This window comes from Theobroma cacao, chromosome 8 (assembly GCF_053813885.1).
Source record: "Theobroma cacao isolate CCN51 chromosome 8, ASM5381388v1, whole genome shotgun sequence".
Taxonomy (NCBI): Eukaryota; Viridiplantae; Streptophyta; class Magnoliopsida; order Malvales; family Malvaceae; genus Theobroma; species Theobroma cacao.
Genome location: NC_142646.1, coordinates 9,084,163 through 9,100,094, shown reverse-complemented (window position 1 = coordinate 9,100,094; position 15,932 = coordinate 9,084,163). Strand labels below are relative to the sequence as shown.

At 30.9% G+C, this 15,932-nt stretch overlaps 1 protein-coding gene across 2 annotated transcripts; it reads left to right on the top strand.

The window, feature by feature from the left end:
- Positions 1-6,499: 6,499 nt before the first annotated feature.
- Positions 6,500-7,787, top strand: LOC18592544 (transmembrane protein, putative (DUF506)). Of its 2 annotated transcripts, none has more exons than XM_018125668.2 (3): positions 6,500-6,695; positions 6,808-7,000; positions 7,138-7,787. In XM_018125668.2, exons 1-3 carry the CDS (start codon positions 6,561-6,563, stop codon positions 7,545-7,547), a joined length of 738 nt encoding a protein of 245 aa, XP_017981157.2. In that variant the 5' UTR covers positions 6,500-6,560; the 3' UTR covers positions 7,548-7,787. The 2 variants fall into 2 exon arrangements, with proteins under 2 accessions (XP_017981157.2, XP_007019405.3); XM_007019343.3 differs by having other exon boundaries at positions 7,123-7,787.
- The last annotated feature ends 8,145 nt before the right edge of the window (positions 7,788-15,932 follow it).

Genomic DNA, 15,932 nt, shown 5'->3' with positions numbered 1-15,932 from the left:
TTTGAGAGAATGGAATGTGAAATCGGGATTAAAGAAGATTACTTGGCAGCGAAGACAAAGGTGAGATGGATGCCACGTCAGCAGTAGAATGGTAGTTGGTTGACCAAAGTTTGACTACTAGTCTACGACTGCTCGTTGGGAGATGATGACGGACCGAAATTGGATCCACTAGGCGGAGTCAATTGCTCGATTTAATTATCCTAGCTGATCAATTTTTTTCATGTTAGAAGTTTCCGCAGGTTCAGTTATCTTGTAAAAATTTTATTAATAATTAAAATTAAAAAGATGTAATAGAGAGAGAAATTTAAACCAAACTTTCAAAATTACATGAGTAAGAAGAAAAAGAATTCTTAGTACAAGAATTACTATTTTTTACAATTATTTATAATATATAAGATAAGTAATTTACTTGTGTACACGAATCTAAAATAAATTTATAGAAAATAAAAGTAAGAAGTACTATTTTTTATATTTATTTAAATCTAATATAAAAAAAATTAAGTTTATCTAATCTAAAGATGTCACGCAACTATGCTTGAAGCTAAGCTAATACCTATAAGTTTTGATGAAAATATATATTATTCGACAAATAATTTACAACTTGGTTTTCTTCTCAACGAATATATGAAAGATTTTATAAAAAAATTTATGTAAGCATTTTCTAATAGAAGCAAGAAGATATCGAATGTCATGTGACCCTATTCTACTTGTCTTGATCATTTAATGGACCCAAAAACAATTTTTCTTTACTTTTTTTTTTGTCAAAATATATTTTCATTAATTTTTAATTTATTTATTATATAATTTTTTTAATACACATGACATTTTTACTCATTGCTTGCATTTTGATTATCATCCAATATGAAGATTAAATTAATTTACATTTTATTTTCCATTTTATAGATAGTAGATTCTAAGAAAGAATAAAAAATTTTAAATAAGTAGTGAGTTTGGAACGGTTGTCTTCCTTGCCTTCAAGGCAAACTTAACTATTTCAATCAACTTCTTTTCTTGTAAATTAATAAATATAAATATAAATCATATTATAAAGAATATAATTATTATTATATATATTGCAAAGTTTTATGGTTAATATAATAATGTAGGAATCAATTATACTTATATTAAGTATAATAGGTATTTTCATTGTCAAATATATAACATACATAATATACTTATTTATTAAAATCATAAAATATATAATTACAGGTTATATATTTTAGAAAATATAAGTTATATGTTAATATTAATATATAATATTAGATATCCTACATATTAGTAGATTATAATTATTATACCTATATAGTAATATATTGCAATATAAAATATTATGTATAACCGCATAATTATATATCTATTATTTACTTTTAGTATAAATATATTTACTTTTTGTTTGGTGTTAACATTATAAAATTATAATTTATAAAATTATTAGTGTTTTCATTTATGTTTACATCAATAGAACATATCAAAGTGTTGTTATTGATTATTAAGTGATAATAACTATTAAAGCAAATGGAACAAAGATAATAAATGTAACTTATAACAAACTTTATTTATATGACTAAATTTAATACCATTATTAGTCATTAGCTTTGCTTATATAATATATCATTTATTAGTCGTTATATATATATACAAATTTTGTATATATATCATTATAATATATAATTTGTGTTATAACATACATGATAAATTAATTAAAATAATATATCAATGTTATTATATAATATGTAGTTTGTATATATTTTATATGCTATCTAAAATTAATATATAATACATATTTATATATAAGTTATTAATGTTATTATATATTACTATATAATATGTTAATATTTATATATCTATAAATATTGTTTTATAGTTATATAAAATATTATGCACCATATTTATAGTTTATATATTAAAGTTTATTTTAAATATGATTTAATGTAAAATATTTTTTATTCATGTTTTGAGTGTCGGGTTCAAGTTATTAAATGAATATCTCTATATAAAAAATTTGACTTGTATAATTGAGTATTTAACTAATTCAGGTTATTAGATGGGTATCCATATATTAATAGGATTCGATTTTGGATAGCATTTAACGATTTTAATTAGTTTTTAATAAGGTTCGGATACTTGATATCTAAACGGTTTTGGGTTTGGGTATCCTACCAATTTACATTCCTAATCAAGCCATTATAAATGGATAAGAGAAACACTTATAATTAATATTAATTGTTATTAATTAAAATATCATTTATTATTTTATGTCATACGATATTAAGAGAGATTATGAAAATTGTCATGTGGTCATGTTATCACACCACATCAGCATGTCATGTAAATGTCATATGGCATATAATAATAAGTGATACTTTAATTAATAAGATTTAATCAACTATTAATCATACAAATTTATTTGATCTAAATAAAAATACAATGACGTGATTGAATGCAATAACAAAATAAAAACTTATTTGATATGTATTTAATTAATTAATTTCTTATTTGAATTTTTTTAATAATTCAGGAAATATTTTTAGATATAATGTCAAGTTAGAAGATGTGATGTATATTTAATTAATTATATGATCAAATTAAAGCCAAGATTAGTAGCATTTATTCAGATTTAATGACAAAATGTAAAACCGATTAACAAGGGATTTGATGGACTTTAGTTAGAAGATTTGATGGATTTTATATACAATAAAAATTGGGCCGCTTGATGATTCCATTACAGACTTTAGTCAATTCATATTGATTTCCAATATTCGTTCGTAAATATTTTCCGCGAACTTTGAGCTGAGTAACATCTTTATATTATTTATTTTTTATAATTGATGCTATGCCTTTTTCCATGCTTTAGCTAATTCTGAGTTAGCAATAAAAGAAGGAAAGGCAACAAATTAGGAATGATATTACGGGAAAATGGTAGGGAGGGGACTATGAGGAAATGATCCGTGATACAGAATCGAAATATCATTGAATGCAGAATTCTCTTCCAGGGAAAAGTGACAGAAATTGGAAACCAAAATCTTAAATATATACTTTCTATATCTTCTCCAAAAAAAAAAACAATTCAAAACTATTAAATTTAGTAAGAAGATCTTGATTGATTACAGGCAATGAATTCACTCACGGCTATATAAACGACATGAAGGTAGCTCCAAAACACCAAGAAGGGGAAAAGATGGAGAACAAGATATCCATGTTGTTGATGGTTGCGTTAGTATTTTTAGGGTATGTCTCCATGTCGGGCAATGCAAGAGCAGTTCCGGAAGCCAGCCAATTGAATTTCGGGGTGTTTCCTAAAGGTGTCCCCATTCCTCCATCTGGGCCTAGTCGGCGTACATCAGCATCCCCGCCTCCTCCTCCACCAATACGGCTGTTGAATTTTGGGATGTTTCCTAAAGGCGTCCCCATTCCTCCATCAGGGCCTAGCCGGCGTACATCAGCATCCCCCCCTCCTCCTCCACCAACAGGGCTGTTGAATTTTGGAACATTTCCTAAAGGCGTCCCCATTCCTCCATCAGGGCCCAGCCGGCGTACATCAGCATCCCCCCCTCCTCCTCCACCAACAGGGCTGTTGAATTTTGGAACATTTCCTAAAGGCGTCCCCATTCCTCCATCTGGGCCTAGCCGGGGTACTTCAGCATCCCCTCCTCCTCCACAAAAATGGTAAAGCAAGGGGCCGTAAAAGGTCCATCCAGTTATCTAGTGCAGAGCATTCGCCATGCACTATTGCTTTTGCAAACACATAAGACAAATCCAAAAATTAATAATAATAAATAACTCACTCTGAGTTGCTTTTTACAAACTAGCAACATAGATGCTGTCATTATATGAAAAATTATTTTGGTCGTGTTTACATAAATTGACTGATCCAATCCAATATGGCATTTGGTGTTTAGTTACTTTTGATATTCTTTGTGTTTGAATGTTTAAATTAGATAAGTATATGCTACGATTGTCCTAGTGTCGTATACCACAACAAATAATGGAATGGTATTTACCCTAATCTCAAAATCAAATATTAAGGGGCAAAAACAATGCAGATGTTTACCTCGTGTTAACAAAAAATAATGCAACACTTGATTTAACTTTTAACATAGAAAGAACAATCAGAATAAAACAAGAATATAAAAATTATATCGATTTGCATTCTTTGGAGTCTTAACCTATATCTAGAATTAATTTAATTAAATTCCATTTTCTATTTTATAGATGTGGATTCTATTAAATCTAGACCATAAGATGTATTTATTTATATTTAAATACAAAACCGATTATCAAGAGATTTGATGAATTCGGTCATATACAATATAATTTGGCCACTTGATGATTCCATTATTGTTAAAACTATACCTTGTTTCATATACTTTTGTCAATTGTAAGTTAGCAATTATAGGAGGCAGGGCAACAAATTAGGAATGATTTTAGGGTTGAAAAAAACACACTACAACTTATATTTAAGGATTATATAATAATTTATAAATTTTTAAAGATTAAAATCATGAAAAATAAAATTCAAATAATAGAAAAAGACGAATATGACAAGTAGAAAATAGAACTTATATATGACATAACAAAAAAAAAAAGAATATGATTGATGGTTCATAGAAATTTAAAAAAACAAATATATAAAAACTTATAATATATGAGCAAATAGTATAAAAAATATAAATAAAAAATAAAAAAATTTAAAATTGAATGAAGCATGTGGGATTTTTATATTATTTATTTGTATTAATTATTAAATGGTCATTAAGAGAATATATTCAAAATTTAAAAATTTTATATGCTATAAAAGAAAATTTAAAAAATTTTATCAATGTATCATTTTTTAATTAATCCCGGTTATATAAGCTGAAATTATCTTTATTATATCTTTTTTATATGTTTTACGTTTTATATTTAGTTGAAAGAAATTATCTTGAATATAAAGTCTTTAAATAATCTTAATTATATAAGAGAAAATTATTAATCTTATATATCATATTTAACTATTTATATTTTTTGCATAATAGTTTTATATTTAGTATTATAAGTTTAGATAGAAATAAAATAAGAATATTAGATGTTGAATGCATTAATTTTTTTTTCAAATTTGACTAAAGTATGAGTAAATTGAAAATATTGAATAAATTCTTTAAAAAAAAATATGCAAATCATCCAAATGATTCTTCTACACTTGAGCCATTAAATCTCAATGCTTCAACTCATAAACAAAAGTAATATGAATCAAAATATTAAACACTCAATTCTAAAGAAATGGATTTTTTCAGTATATAATTTTTAATTGATAAATTTGAATTCAAAAAATATAATCGAGCATAACTTTTTTAAAAAATTATTGTAAGTCTTTTTTTTCTTGATTTACATGTTATATTAAATTAGTTTCTATTAACAATATTTTGATTATTAATTAAGTTTAATATATTAATTTTTAAAATTTTTAATCTTTATTCGTTTATCTTTGACCCTCTTAACAAAAGTTGACTAACCCTGTCCTTGGAATCAACTCAATTTGAATATTCATAATTAATGTTGCGAAATCCTTTATGGTTTTATTTTTTGTATGTATGTACGTGTGTTATTGATATATTAAACTATTAAATGTTAAGAAAATAAAAAAAGGTCAAGTTTAGTATAATTACAATGTACGGATACAATATGCAAATTAACTTTGTGAATATCGGGACACTTTCTTGACTGAATATTGAAACAAAAAAGTTTTCCTTGTTGGTTACTTATTCCATACAAGTAAAATGGAAAGTAATGTTTATGAGGATTGGATCCACGGTATCTTATTCCGAATAGTTTTTGTGTTTGAATGTTCAAATTAATTAGGTATAGGATTGTCCTACGTACTCTCATAAATGTCAAAAAATAGTGGAATTAATTGGTAAACCTCAAAATTAAATATGAAGTGACAAGTCATTCATTGGCTTGAAAAGAAATATTAAAACGATGCAAATGTTTTATCTCAGTGTCAGCAAAAAATAATTCTACACTTGGGGCCAGGTCTGAAGACTTTTTCAATTTTCAGCCAATCTTGTTATTTCTGGCATGGTATGGCTTAGGACAACACATGACGTGGGGAAGCTTCATCGTAAATACATGGAATTGAATGATAGGGAAAGGGGAGAACTAAAAACGAGTTGAAACATAAGCATTCTTTTATTAGTATTATATTTAAAAGTATAAGCATTCTTTTATTAGTATCATATTTAAAAGGAGACAAAAAACTTGTAGCTGCAACAGGGAATCGAGAGAGGTGGTGAGAGAATGCAAACATGATGACACGGATGATGGATATTAAATCCTATTACCTATATATAGCAGGGAAATGAAGAAATGTCATGGTGCATGGTAAAAATGACAAATGACAACATTTAATTGAACTTCATTTCTATTTTCCGATTTTCACACTAGAAGCTAAATTTCCCATGACCATATATATATATATATATAAGAGAGAGAGAGAGAGAAAGTACAGTGTGCGGTGTGCCAACAACTTTTGTGGTGGATAGATAGTTGAGTTGACAATTTTGGGACTCGGTGAAACACCGATGGGAAGCTTGGGAGAGGAAGAGCTGGCTCAAATGGTGAGAGATTTCATCGAATCAGAAACATCCACTCCCATTTCACTGACAACTTCAACACCGCTTTCTCGCAATCATCAAACCACATGTCTCATTTTGCAGGTAAATTCTTCAATATATAGTTTCAACTCTGTAAATAACATCAAGCTGTTGTTTTTAGTTACTTGTTTTCTGGTTCTGGTAAATGTAAAACTCTCTCGAATGGTTTTTCCAGGAAGTTCTAGGGAAACACACTGATGAGGAGGCTGAAATACATGAAAAGATATTAATGTATTTGAAAGATATAGGAACTGCTGGCCATCAGACGAACAATCTCAAGAAGTTGGTAGTAATGAAACTGAGAAACGATGGTTACGAAGCTTCTCTTTGCAAAACTTCATGGGTTTGCACTCCTAGCCATCACAAAGGTCTTTCTCTCTCTCTCTCTCTCTCTCTCTCTCTTAAACCGATAAGATGAAACATATTCTTTCATTAATCCCTCATGAATACATAATTATGGTTTTTGATTCTTTGTTTTTGGGGTTTAAAGTTTGCCAATTTCCAGGTGGGTATGAGTATATTGATGTTATGGTGGTGGAAAATGGTAGACCCAAAAGGGTGATAGCGGATATGGAGTTCAGGTCTCAATTTGAATTAGCAAGGCCGACAGTAACCTACGAAGAGATGATAAACGATCTTCCTTTGATCTTTGTTGGTACCGAAGAGAAGCTTAACATGATCATCCCTTTACTTTGCTCCGCTGCTAAAAGATCACTCAAAGAGAATGGTCTCCATGTCCCTCCCTGGAGAAAACCTGCTTATATGCAGTCCAAATGGCTCTCCAAAAACTGCAAAAAAGTTTCAGTCTCGCCAGAAGACATTGACTTGGTTGAGGATCATAAAACTGAAGAAAATAGAAGTACAACTACATGCTGTCCTTCCATTTTCAGTAGAGGTCAACTCCAATTTGTCTGAAGCCCTAGAGAGAAGACAAAGAAAAAATGTGTAAGGGGTTGATTCTGCCTTGTTTTAACTTTCTCTTCTTTTTCCTTCTGGGCAGATCAGCCTGTTTTTGTTGATGGGGTATCAGTATTTTGTGCCCCAAAAAATATAATTTAGGGCTTGTTTTGTAGTACTGAGCACACTAAAGTTTTGATCCTGTAAATCTATCACTTCTTAGTTCCCCATATATAACAGCTTTCTTGTTTATAGTTTTATCCGCATTTTCCCCTACTTTGGCTTTGAGTCAGCAGTCAAACCACAATTGGGTGATGGTAGTGGTTACTACTTCCAATCAAAAAACTTCAGGTTCATGTCATCACCGACTCCTTTTTAGAGGGAAATGGACAGAGAAATCAGTCGAGCAGCTGTAGTTTTTTCTCATAATTTTCTCTAATTTTAATATTCTGTACTTTCATGAGCAGATAAGAATGCCAGCATGGAGATTACTTGAATCGTTTAGTATATACATGCAGTTTTCTTTCCTTGTTTGCTTTACCTAATCATGGAAGGAAATGAACCCATTTGTACATATAATTAATTAAGATATAATAAATTATTCAACTGACAAAAGGTACGGATTGGAAGTTTTTTCTTTCTTAACAAACTACTAATTGTCTTGATTTCTTGTTGAAGTGTTGTTTTCTCTCCCTTCTTCACGCCACAAACTTTCAAAATCCTTATTATATTAACTGATGTATCTCAGTTCTATATTCCCTTTATTGTTTTCAGTAATGAGATATATATACACATATATCAACTGTCCATTTCCAAAGGGTAGATGAAGAACAAATATAAAAAATTGATGATAAAGTTGAGGAATGACAAGAACATAGTAAAATTATAATAATAATAACAATATAAAGCTTAAATCATTTAAAGGGGCTGAAAGTTGATGGGATGTGGAGAGAGTTGAATTTCAAGTAATTAAGAACAGTCGGGAAGACAAAGACAAAAGCATATCTATCTGTTGGTTGGTTGCTGACATATTGCATAGTCAAGCCAATGGAAGACTCGAAAGTTCCTCCAGAAAAGGCTATATATATGTTTCCCTCATCAAGATTTTTTAAATTAAATAAATTTAAAACCATTAAGCATTTCAATCTAACTACTGAGATTAATTATTTAACTGAAAATTACAATGTAGCATATAATCTTTTGATTTGTAGGAAAGTAGTATTAATTAATTGCAAGTATAAAACCAAAACTCACTAAGATTCCTTATATATTCTCTTCAACCCAACTGAAAAAAAGAAACGCAAAATCTTCAAATCCTCTTTGCTCGTATCATACAGCTTAATGAGATTTGACAGGAATAATGATTGCTGTGGAGATACGTTAGGGATAGAGTGGGATGCTAATGGTGTACTGCCAAAACTGAAGGAGAGAATCTAGTACTGCCTATATCACACCACACTGCATAGCAGTATTAATGTAACACCATGTAGCATTGGGACTAGTGTACCATATGTTATGTTTTTAAAAGAATGTTTTAACCAACAGGTTGTAATCGAAGTTACTTTACGCCTTCGTTGATGAATTATAGCAGTTTAGCATATAATTCTATTAACAGGATATAATAGTTAATAATGATTTAGAGAATGATATTATATATGATTATGAGTTATAGAAAAGGTTGTATTAAAGAATTACATTTTATGATTATAAAAATTAAATTTATGATTTACTTGACAAAATATTTATATAATGATTACGATTTTAATTATTTATGAACTTATGAAATTATCTATTTTGATTATAATGATTTTTTAATTTTTTTGACAAATTAAATTATTTATGAATGAACTAACATTCTTGTGTGATTTCATATAATACGCATACAATGAAATGATATTTGATCAGGTAAGGTATGTGTGACCATGTTTGTTAAGTTGTGATTGCTCTTTCGTTATTTTACATTTTATATGTGATTAGAGATGGTTAAAGATGAGAGATTTGTAATCTCCAAAATTAAGAGATCAACTTGGAAGCCTACTCTTAAATAAAGATGTTATTAGTTATTTCAAGACTCTTGTTATTAGGTGAAATAGATATTTATATATTTTTAATTTAATTTATTATATGAGTTTGGAGGATTTTTAATACAATTTTATTGGAAAACTCGTATACAAATTAAATGAGAGAAAAAGATTTGCTATTGGTTCAAAAAAATAATTGTGTCAGGTCTGGGTATTAGGGGATCCGTCCCAAGTGAATGAACGAACTGCCACCACTTCCCCCTTTACAGACTGCTGGCTGCAGGCTGCTTATTAATTTCTAGAAGCTAACATCATTGCACAGCAAGGTCAACTTGTAGTACACTTATGAGTATGGTGCACAGTTTTATATACCTGAAAAAGAAAAAACAAAAATGCTTCACTCATTTTATAATAAGAGGTGAGGACTCTTGTCTGTATTTCTTTCCAAGGATCAAACAATCAAACACTCTGCTTGTGTTACATCTATATATGGTACAATGTTAAACAATAGGATAACTATTCAATCATAGCGACACTAACAATTGACATGAAATGAAATATTAAATAAAGTAGAAAAAAAAAAGGGTAGAAAGAGAGAGTATTGAGAAATTCCATTATGATTCTGAATCTTTGGATTGGATTGCAAAGTTTAAGATTTGCTATAAATGGGGGATGGTGAGTGGGCAGGTGGGTTTCCACTTATACAGACCGTACTTTGCTGCTCAACTGCACTTTGCAATCTTCTTCTGCTTCCTACAACCAGGCAGCTTCTGCTGCTTTGGGCTTTCATCATTTCCACGTTGAACTCTGAGCACCGCCCTTGCTGTATAATCCTACCACCTATGCCAGCCTTTTGCTTCTGTAATTCTATCCTTTCAATCCATCAAAACTTCATTCCACCTTTTTTTTTTTTTATTTAAATGATTCATGTCTAAAAATTAAATAAAATAATACTCCTAATTTTTTACTTTTTCGTGTTACTATTAATAGTATTTTTTTTTCTTGACATCCAATATAATCTTTGATTTATTGATTAAATGATCATGTTTATTCATTATATTTTTTAAATAATCATTTTAAATACTTTTTAATTATTAATATTAGTAAAATTTCTCTAACTTGTAAATACATAGAAATTCCAATTATATATAATTATTTTTATCAAAAATATTTTTTAAACTCTAATAATATTAAATAATTTATAAATTAATATTACAAAATTTTAATTATATATAATTGAAGCATTAATTATCTTCTATTTTTAAAGAATTGATTTTACGGATTACTAAATTAATTAGATTGTAAATTCATTTATAGATTGCATTTAATTGTTCGTTGGTTTGAAATTCTGTAACAAAAATAAAAATTCTCTCGAAGGTGTATGTTAACCATTCTTGCTTACTTGCATGTAAGTTTAAGAAACCTTAGTTGCCGCTTGCATGGAGGCGGACTCATTAGGGTCCCTTCAGTAAATGCTGATGGAAGTTGGAGAGGAAAAGTTGTTCGAGTGGGTGCTAAGAGAGGACGAATACGATTGGGTAGCAATGAGAAGTGCGACGATCCTGTTGACTTAGGTGTGCATATTTCATCAAAGCAAGATGGGGTTCCAAAATCATCATACAGTAATATTCTTTTGTAGGACATGGTGGCTATGTCAAACAATGAGGATTTTGAAAAAGAGAGACAGTTTGTGGAAGATTTTGAATCAGACGATGATGAGGTACGACCAGATGTTAACAACCCTTATATTAGCTTGACTACGGAGGATAAGGAAAGGATCAGGAAACCTTAGAGAAGAACCTTCGTTGTGAAACTGTTGGGGAGAGACATAAGCTATTCTTATCTGTGCAATAGAGTGAAACAGATATGGGCATTGAAAGGAGAATTTCAAGCTATGGATTTAGATAATGGATATTATTGCTTTAAGTTCTCAATTAAAGCTGATTATGATTATGTTCTATTATTGCTTTAAGTTTTATTAGAAGGTCCCTGGATCATTGCGGATCACTACCTCACTATTCGAAGATGGGTACTGGGCTTTAGATATAATGAAACCACCATAAAATCATTAGCAGCTTGGATCAGGTTACCAGGATAGCCCTTGGAGTTTCATGATAAGGATGTGTTGTCACAAATTGGCAATAAACTTGGGAAAACTTTGAAAGTGGATTGAACTACTTCTCATGCTATAAGGGGAAAGTTTGCGAAATTGTGTGTTGTACTTGATCTCACAAAACCCTTTGTGGCAAAGATCTATATAGGAGGATGTTGGTAGAGGATAAAGGATGAAGGTTTGAGAATGTTATGCTTCTATTGTGGAAAATTTGGCCATGGATTTGAATTTTGTCTAATCTGACAGAAGGAACAAAAGAGTTATATAGAGGAACGAGCACATAGACTCGCTGAAGAAAAAAAAAACCCAAAGAGGGATTATGAATCTTTGAGCTGTGGGACGTGGATGGTTGCGAAGAAAATTTACAAGAGAAATACTAGAAGGAACTCAAAGAGAGGCATCAAATCAAAATCTAAGGTGCCACAACAAAAAAAAAAAAAAGTTCTAAAGAGGCGACAAAACCTAGTTCAAGATTTTATATATTGGCAGATGAAGGGAATAATACAGATGTGGAGGAGTTTATTTTTGAAACATTAAAAAAAGATGCCATAGAGCAAGTGATTAGCAAAATAGAGTAGAATACGACTACTGTGAAAACTAAAATCGCCTTAAAAGAATTCTTACAGTTAACGGCAAGTGTGTCAAATAGAGAGCTTACTCCCTCAAAAGCTAAAGGAACATTTGTGGCCCTCATTGTTCTAAAGATGACGTCACCTGAGCCAAAACAGTAGAACATGACAAAGGCACAAACTAGGAAAAATTCTACTCCTTCACATAAGTTATGTATAAGAAATCCCTAGAGAAACCTTATTCCACTAGTAGTATTTGACCTAGCGAACCAACCCCAAGAAGTAACTGACCCAATCACTACATCTATTCTTTCACCTCACAAAGGTATTATCACTGAAAGCCTTAGAGTTAGCATAAATTAAGTGTCTAGGGAACGAGTTATCAGTGTAGTGGATGATGAAAGTCATGATAGGTCAAATGTGGTAACCACTTCATTGGACATAGAGTTGAAAATGGAAAAGGCGGATATAATGCAAGAATAATCTTGCTAATATATCAATTTTTAATTTTGGATATATTTGTTATTGAATACTAGCTTAAGTCTTTACTTATGAATTATAACATCTTGAGTTGGAACGTGAAAGGAGTTGCCTCTTGAAGGTGTGTCCGGAATGTGTAGAATTTAATCAACATGCATGAGCTATATGTTGGATTTGGAGCATCAAAACTGATAAAATATGTCACAGAATTGGATTGCCAAATTTTTTCAAGGTAAAAGCTAAAGCTTTTTCAGGCAGTATCTAGATCTTATTGGATGAAACAAAAATTGATTTAGAGGTAATGGCGTTTTCATCACAATTTATACATATGATGGTTAAGGTTTCGGGACCCAGTTGGTTATTAATAGCTGTATATGGAAGTCTTGTTGTGGAAGAAAGAAAATAGTTATGGGAATCATTGTGTCTAGCAAGCGACATTGCCGTGGATGGTATTAGGAGACTTTAATCAAGTCACTTCACCAGATGAGAAGAGAAGAAGAAAAAGTGTGAATTCTAGTCAATGCAATAAGATGAGTGCTTGTATGAACAACTATAATTTGTTTGACTTGGGATCATCGGGACCTAAATTTACCTGGTGCAACAAAAAGGATAGCTAAGATTATACCAGAGTTGGCTTGGATAGAGCAATAGCAAATGAAGCACGGATTGATTTATTTCTATTTGCCCAAAAACTGACATCGCCACGAACCCACTTTGACCATCATCCCATTCAGGTGCAATGTAAGAATTCCTTACAAGAAACTTGACTTTATAAAAGGTTTCGATTTGAAATTTCCTGAATGTCTTACCCAAATTTTAAGGATTTTCTAAAAGAAAATGGAAGTTAGGAGGAGTAAATATTTTTACAGCTTTGAGAAATTCATTAGTCTCTTTGGGGAAGTAGGAACATGAAGTATATCGTAACATATATAAGAGAAAGTGGCGGGCACTTGCAAGACTCAAAAGTATTCAATCTTAACTTGATAAAACACTCGAGTATTTATTTCATTGATTGGTGCATAATCTCTCTGTCTAAAAAACAGAGTTCGAATCCTCCCTCCTCCAATTATAAAAAAAAAAAAATCCTAACTTGATAAAGGTCATAGTAATTTTTTACAAAATTTGAAGGTTGCATTGATGGAAGAATATAACTTAATTCTATATCAAAAAAAGAACATGTGGCAACAAAAAGCAAAATTTGTCAGGGTGAAATATGGAGATGCCAACACCAAGTTTTACCATGCTATGGTAAAAGGCAGACACAGAAGAAATAAGATTTCAACTTTGAAGAAAGATGAGGTTTCATGGAGTTATGACCAAGCTGAAATGGAGAAAATGGCCTTGCAATATTATCAAGAACTATTTAAGGATGATGGTATTCATGTGTCTTTCCCAAGAAACTCACAGTGGAAGCTAAAGGAAAATAAAATAGCTGAAATTTCAAATCCTATCTCCTATGAAGAGGTCAGGAAAGCCACATTTAACATGAAACCAAATAAAAGCCTAAGGTTTTATGGATTTCCACCTACCTTCTTTCAAAAAAAATTGGACCATATTGGGAGCAGGTATCTTCAGGATGGTTAAAACTACTTATAACTCTGGTTCATTCCCACCTGAACTAAATAACACATTGATAACACTTATCCCCCAGTTGGAGAGTCCTAAATGAATCACTCAATTTAGATTGATTAGCCTTTGCACGATGTTGATGAAAACTTTAAGCAAGGTGTTGGTGGACCTTTTAAGACCTCTATTGAGTGATATTATCGGGAAAACTCAATGTAGCTTTATTCCGGGGAGACAAGCAATAGATAATATTATCATTGTTCGAGAAGCAATTCACATAATGCGAATGGTGAGAAAACAAGAAGAAGCTTTGGCAATAAAAATAGATCTTGAGAAGGCCTATGATACATTAAAACGGAATTTTCTGCAAGAGGTATTAAAAGAAATTGGCCTCCCTTTCTCATGGGTAAATCTCATAATGTACATTGCGAGAACGCCAACTTTTTCCATCATCTGCAATCCTAAGACCTCAAATATTTTTTCCCCTTCAAAAGGTATCCATCAAGGTGATCCCCTATCTCTTTATTTGTTTATGTTGTGTTTGGAAAAACTTTCACAATTAATTGGAAGTGCAATTAATACAAGGGACTGACAGGCGTTGCGATTCACAAGTAAGGGACTTGCGTTATCTCATACATGGTTTGATGTTATTTGGGGTTGCTTCAATAAAACAAGTGAAGGTAATGAGACAGATCCTTGACCAGTTTTGTAAGGCATCAGGCCAAAAAGTGAGTCTCTCAAAATCAAAACTACTGGTTTAGTCAAACATTAGCGGTGCAAGAGCTAATTTACTAAGTGGTGTTGCTAAGTTACCATTGACAAGTGCCTTTAGGAAATACCTTAGCACGCCAATGTTGCATGAAAGAATTAAAAGGACACATATTCTGAGTTGGTAGCTAAAATCAAGTCAAGGCTGGAAAGATGGAGCAATAATAATCTATCCATAGCAGGAAGAATCTCATTAGTTCAAGCCGTGACTAGCACAATGGCGTAATATTTAATGCAAACATCATTTCTCCCAGAATTGACCATTAAAGAAATCGATAAACTAAATAGAAACTTCATTTGGGAACATATGAGAAGCGAAAGGAAAATTCATGCATTAAGTTGGGAAAAGCTTTGTGCAGAGAAGGAAGAAAGTGATTTCCAGGTACATGACTCTAGAAAATTCAACTTAGCTTAACTTGCTAAGCTCGGTTGGAGTGTATGGAATCAGAAAGATTGCTTCTAGTTGAATATCTTGAATGGAAAATATCTTAGACACGAAGATTTCATGTCAGTAACAAATAAATCAATCAACTCACATGTGTGGGAAAATATATTAAAGTGTAAACCAGTTATTGAAAAAGGTTTAGGAATATCCATTGCAAATGGTCACAAAGCTAAGTTTTGGACAAAGAATTGGCTTTATTGTGGTCCACTCTTTAACCATGCAACCAGAGCCTTATCAGATATGGAACTTCAATTGCCTGTAGCTAGTTTTTACAACAAGTTTGGAAGCTGGGCTTTGCAACAAATGGAGCAGGATCTTCCTCAACACATTATTTTAAGAATAGCTGCAATAATGATCGATCTTACCAGTGTTGAAGAAGATACAGTTTTCTTGATGCCATCAGGTAATGTTGAATTCTCGGCGAAATCAGCGTATGAGATA

Bases quoted from the DNA above. Each gene is read 5' to 3' on its own strand.
- LOC18592544 (XM_007019343.3), top strand. From the start codon at position 6,561: ATGGGAAGCTTGGGAGAGGAAGAGCTGGCTCAAATGGTGAGAGATTTC. The intron at 6,696-6,807 runs GTAAATTCTTCA...TGGTTTTTCCAG, and splicing joins CCACATGTCTCATTTTGCAG to GAAGTTCTAGGGAAACACAC. The intron at 7,001-7,122 runs GTCTTTCTCTCT...TGGGGTTTAAAG, and splicing joins CACTCCTAGCCATCACAAAG to TTTGCCAATTTCCAGGTGGG.